Below are 6,000 nucleotides of genomic sequence, written 5' to 3'. Positions count from 1 at the left end.
ATGACAGATTCTAGGTCCATCCACCTCACTAGAAATAACTCAATTTCGTTTCTTTTTATGGCTGAGTAATATTCCATTGTATATATGTGCCATATCTTCTTTATCCATTCATCCGATAATGGACACTTAGGTTGCTTCCATGTCCTGGCTATTGTAAACAGAGCTGCAATGAACATTTTTGGTACATGACTCTTTTTGAATTATGGTTTTCTCAGGGTATATGCCCAGTAGTGGGATTGCTGGGTCATATGGTAGTTCTATTTGTAGTTTTTTAAGGAACCTCCATACTGTTCTCCATAGTGGCTGTACCAATTCACATTCCCATGAGCAGGGAAAGAGTGTTCCCTTTTTAAAAAGAGAAATTCTTTGTATGTGATTTCAAAATAAAATTTAGGGACTTCCCTGGTGGTGCAGTGGATAAGAATCCGCCTGCCAATGCAGCGGACGTGGGTTCAATCCCTGGTTCAGGAAGATCCCACATGCCGCAGAGCAACTAAGCCTCTGTGCCACAACTACTGAGCCTGCAGTCTAGAGCCCACGAGCCACAACTACTGAGCCCACACACCACAACAACTGAAGCCTGCGCACCCTAGAGCCTGTGCTCTGCAACAAGAGAAGCCACCACAATGAGAAGCCCGAGCACCACAACAAAGAGTAGCTCCTGTTCGATGCAACTAGAGAAAGCCCACGTGCATAACTGAATCACTTTGCTGTACACCTGAAACTATCAACTATATGTTGATAGCTTGATCAACAAACTATCAACATTGTTAATCAACTATACTCCAATATAAAATAAAAAGTTAAAAAAATGCATACCTTAACTAAATATAAGAAGATAAACTGAACTCACACTTTATTCTTTTACAGTTAGAGAAAAACGATATATATTTTTCTCTTAAATGTTAAAGGGCTTAGAAATTATAGTCAGTCCTACCTTCAGTTTGAATTCAAGCTGCGGCATGACAGATAATAATAAATGAGGATCTATAGCAAAAAGTTCCTGAATCAGATCAAATACATGTTCTGACAAATCACTTACTGATGATCTTCCCAGCACCAGGACTTGATTGAAAAACTACAGGAGATAAACACAAAAATAAAATAGCCGTTTCATTTAAAAACTTGGATAGGCTTTTTATAAACATGTTAAAAGAAAACTATATAATTAGGCATTCCATATACAAGTGAAGGTGATGAAAAAGAACAGATGTTTAAATTACTAACATATATGATAGGACAGTCCAGCAAAACAGAAGAAATAAACCTCTAAATATCATCAAATTATGAATGTTACATGAAAGAGATAAAAAGTAATTGAGTTGTTAGCTTTCTTTCAAATTAGGATGACAATTCTAGGAATCTTAACTTTCATTAAAACAAAACAATTTAGATAGTTTATGTAATTCATTATAGAGAATTTTATAGAGAAATTTCCTTATAGTAGAGAAAATTTTTTAAAGTCTCAATCTTTTGGATTTTTATTTAAGCTTGAGGATTCTATTAGTTTAGTAATAAAGAATAATTGAAGGCAGATGATGAGTTGTTTGTTTTTTTTTAAATACTCAGAAAGTCAAAAACACTTTAACTCAGAGGACAAAGAGAAGGAAAATGTGCTGATACAAAGGCTGATAATTTAAAAGAATTCTAGGAAAAAGAAACAAAGAGAATATACTACAAAAGCACAAATTAAAAGATACCTCTACTCCTTGCCAACATACATAAACTTAGAAAAAAACATTAAATGTAAAAATGCTACAGAGGCAGCTGTATGCAACTGATTTGAGCATGTTTTTGGTAGTATCATCAAACGATATATTTCTTTTGAAAAGCAACACACATTAAGAGTTAGAAAACATTAATATTTATTACACAGACCTTGAAAAGAGTAAGGAAAATAGTTCTAACAAAATTAAAAAGTATACATACACACACAAATAAGCACAGAACACAAATTCTGAAAGGATACATGAAAATCTATTGGTGATGCCTATTTCTGAGAATTAAGAATAGGGTATTCAGGGTTTGAAGAGAGACAATTTTCACTGTATATCCTTTTGTACTACTTGAGAAAACATTTTTTTTATCATGCTTAAGTATTTAATTAGTAATATAAATAATAATAATTCATACCATTTAAATTAACAGACTCTCACTTGGGTTTTTATATATAGAAAATAATTCAACGATAGATAAATGCTACAAAGATAGTTACTAAAGATAGTTACTAAAGGAAAACACTGAAAAAATCTAAATGCGAGGCAAGAGAGAAATGATTAGGTAAATTATAAGTGAATTCAAAGGAACATTTATAGTCATTCTTATCATAAATAAAAAAATTAAAATATGGAAATATATATATAAATGAAGACAATTCAAAGTTTTATATAGTATATGAAAAAAATAGGCAGGAGTTTGAGCAAATGTTCAGTAATGAAATTGCTACATTAAGGTAGTAGAATTATAATTTCTTTTTTTTCAAATTATTGATTTTTTAGTTAAAGAACAAAAAGAAAAAGAAAAAACTTCTATTCAATAAAGTAAAAAAATAAAAATTTATTACTCTATAACAATTATTTAAGAGAGCAAACCAAAAAGGTTCAGAAGAATGGCCTAGAGACATGAAGAAGAAAATATATAGACAGATAGCCATAGATAAAGATGAAAAGAGAAAGTGAAAGAGATCAGCATATCCAGGAGATAAAAAGATAAATACAAAGGCAATAGAAGAAAGTAGGAATTGTAGACAAATTTTCATAAAATAACATCCTCCCATCTTATGCCATTTAAAAATAATGTCTATAGCTTACAAAGTTATGCTGCATTTGGTTACATTTAGACATATCAGTTTTTTATATATTTCTTATAAAAAGATGAAACTGTTTACAGGCTAAATAAGCCTTTATGTGAAAGGTTTCAATAAATTAGTACAATGGATTAAGAACTACAGAATTATGAAAAAAAATATAGGCAGAAATACATACATTGGCAATGCATGCCTCAATAGTCTGGACTGTCCTTTTCAATAGGACTTTTGCGAGGTCAAAGGACTGTTTATTTAAGTTCTGAAACACAATAAAAATATGCAAAGTTACAAATGAATTAGTGAATTTATGATCTAGATAGCAACATTAGGACACCAAAGTCTTCAAGTCTACAAAATATGAAGCAAAAAATATAACTGAACTCCATTCAAGGTTTTACCCAATATCTGCTAGTCAAGTGGTCATAAATGCAGAAGTTGCAAATAGCACAACCATGAATCATAAACTAAAATACATTAGATAATTTGCCAAAAGCCCAACCCTATATTAAGTTTAGTTTTACTAAACTCAAAATGGACCTAAGGCTTTTTGGTTTTGTTTGTTAACCAATTTGAACTGGCAATCACACCCATGTATCCTAAACAAACACACACACACACACGCACGCACGCACGCGCACACACACCCCTTTCTAACCCACTATCCTCAGTATTTCATCGTCTAATCAACGTCTGTTCTGAGCAAGAGTGGACCTGGTAAGTGCTTCAGGTAAAATTCTCAGTCAATTATGTTTTTAAAATGCTTAAATACTGTCTTCATTCCTCAAGATTCTCAATGCATGGTAACAAATTAAAGGGTGTGAGGAAGCCTGTAGAAAAGACATATATTTAATTTTTAAAAACTTACTGAAAATGGAATTCTTGTGTTGAAGAGTACCCATTAACATCTCTACACTTTGCAGTTTTAGACCAACCTGAGATTCACTGACCATCATCTCGCACCTATCCCCAAAAAAGGCAAGGATATCCTATACTCTAGGTTAGTAGTCAGCAAACTTTTTATGCAAAGAGCCAGACGGTAAATAGTTTAGGCTTTATTAGCCAGCCATATGGTCACCGCTGCAACTACACAACTCTGGCTGTTGTAGCAGGAAGCAACCACGGACAAAATGAAAACAAATTAGCATGGCTGTGTTCAAACAGAACTTTATGTGTCAGGAAGCTACGGCTTGTAGACCAAATCTGACCCAAAGCCGTAGCTTCCTGACACTTGCTCCAGGTTTTTATTCCACTGGCAAGAGGATAAGATTATCTCAAAATTAAGGCAACCTTAGAGGAAACAAATAGGTGAGGGAGATTAAGATACAAACTTCCACCTGAAAAATCTATGAGTCACAGATATGAAATGTACAGAGTGAGGAACATAAGTCAATAACTATGTAATATCTTTATATGCTGACATAGTGTAACTAGATTTAGGTGAGCATTTTGAAACGTATAGAAATATTGTGTAACAGGAATTAACATAGTATTATGCAGGTCAATTATTAAAAAAGGATCAGATTTGTAGTTATGGTGGGGGGGGGTAGGCAGAATTGGATGAAGGCATTCAAAAGGTACTTCCAGCTATGAGGTAATAGGCACTAGGGATATAATGTACAACATGATAAATCTAATTAACACTGCTGTATGTTATATATGAAACTTGTCAAGAGAGTAAATCCTAAGACTTCTTTCATCCACAAGAACAAAAGTTTTTTTCCTATTTCTTTAATTTTATATCTATGAGATGATGGATGTTCACTAAACATTTCATAATGTTTAAATTAAATGAAATAAATCATTTCATAATATAAGTCAAATCATTATGCTGTATACCTTAAACTTATACAGTGCTGTATGTCACTTATATCTCGATAAAACTGGAAGAAAAAAATTAAGGCAACCTTTCCATTTCCTAAAAAGGTATATTTCCTACTCATTAAAAATAACCTCTAATTAGAATACAAACACCAAATACACTATTCCTCAAAAAGTTTTTCCTTTCTTATTTTGCCTGACATATACTCCCCCTATGCCATACTCTCAAAATTTTGACCAATTACAGACTCATTTGAATTAAAAAAATGCAAATAATATGTAGTGAGTAAGGAGAAAAATTTATAATTGATTGCATCTTATTGTGAATAAGTATCATTAGATACATCTTCATTTAACATCTGATAATAGGTCACTGAACAGTCAGAGGAAAAGGGCAGAAGAGTAAATATCAACAGTGGGGTAGGCCTGAGTTCACCCCAGAGGGGGAGCTGCTGGGGAGCTAAGTCCTTCAGTTTCTTAGGGCGAGCTAGCAGAGAGAAACAGAAAAGGAAATGGAGAGGAATATACAGCTCTGAATCATCCTTTTCCCCTTAACATTAACCACATAGTTCCCACTTCTGGCCCAAATCTTTTTCTGAAAGTGCCTAAGAAAAATGTAGGACATAGGTTCTGAGAAGAAATACAAATTCCTACCCTCTACATCTATGTTACAAAGGAATAAATACATTTTCTTTTCCAAAACAAACAGCAACTAACCAAGACAGTCCTCCAATCCCTTGTAATTCCTAGATTAGATATGAGTGGTCAATCAATCTGGAACATTTTTAGTTTTCCAGAGAATAGGCAGCACTTAACTGAATGAAAATCTTCCACAATATAATATATTAATCAATATATCTTCTAAAGATAACAATAGCTATAAGACCAGTATGTGTTACTCTATTTTATTTGGGGCTGGAGAATGATAATGGGAATAATACATGGGATTGCAAATGGTGAAAAACAATTATTTTTCATATGTGTAGTACTACCATTAATATTAACCTTTAATATCTTCATACTATACAGACCTTATGTGCAGGAATGAGGTTAATAAGAATGGAGTCCAATAATTCTTGAGTAACTCCATCACCTTCCATGATGATAGAACTCATCAAGTCTAGCATGTGCATTTGTACCTTCTTATTGTGGCTATTGCTTTAAAAAAAGAAAGAAAAAAAGAAAAAAAAATTAGGCTTACAAAAGAAAATTAAACTTCCCAGTTTAAAACAACTATCTCAAATGTAAAAGGATTTTCACCTGATTGAGGGAACCATGCCAGTAACGGCAAAGAAACTTTCTTTCTTTACTTTCTCCCTTTGTTGATTATTAAAACAGCTACTAAGATATCATTGTAAAGTATTTTACAAAAACCT

General features: G+C 32.7%; 1 protein-coding gene across 7 annotated transcripts in view; it reads right to left on the bottom strand.

The window, feature by feature from the left end:
* PDS5A (PDS5 cohesin associated factor A) overlaps positions 1-6,000 on the bottom strand; it is a 139,199-nt gene that overhangs the window by 77,167 nt on the left and 56,032 nt on the right. For 6 of the 7 annotated variants that reach the window (XM_024118288.3, XM_055086088.1, XM_028492044.2 and 3 more), the window contains 3 exons: positions 5,656-5,782; positions 2,985-3,065; positions 938-1,078 (listed from right to left, as the gene is read on the bottom strand). In XM_024118288.3, coding sequence (XP_023974056.1) covers positions 938-1,078; positions 2,985-3,065; positions 5,656-5,782 — 349 coding nt within the window. The remainder of the gene's footprint in view (positions 1-937; positions 1,079-2,984; positions 3,066-5,655; positions 5,783-6,000) is intronic. The other variant, XM_024118291.3, reaches the window with a different exon arrangement.

The sequence above is a fragment of the Physeter macrocephalus genome, chromosome 7, assembly GCF_002837175.3.
Source record: "Physeter macrocephalus isolate SW-GA chromosome 7, ASM283717v5, whole genome shotgun sequence".
Taxonomy (NCBI): Eukaryota; Metazoa; Chordata; class Mammalia; order Artiodactyla; family Physeteridae; genus Physeter; species Physeter macrocephalus.
The sequence above is the reverse complement of the archived record's forward strand: the minus strand, read 5'-3'. Positions and strand labels throughout refer to the sequence as shown.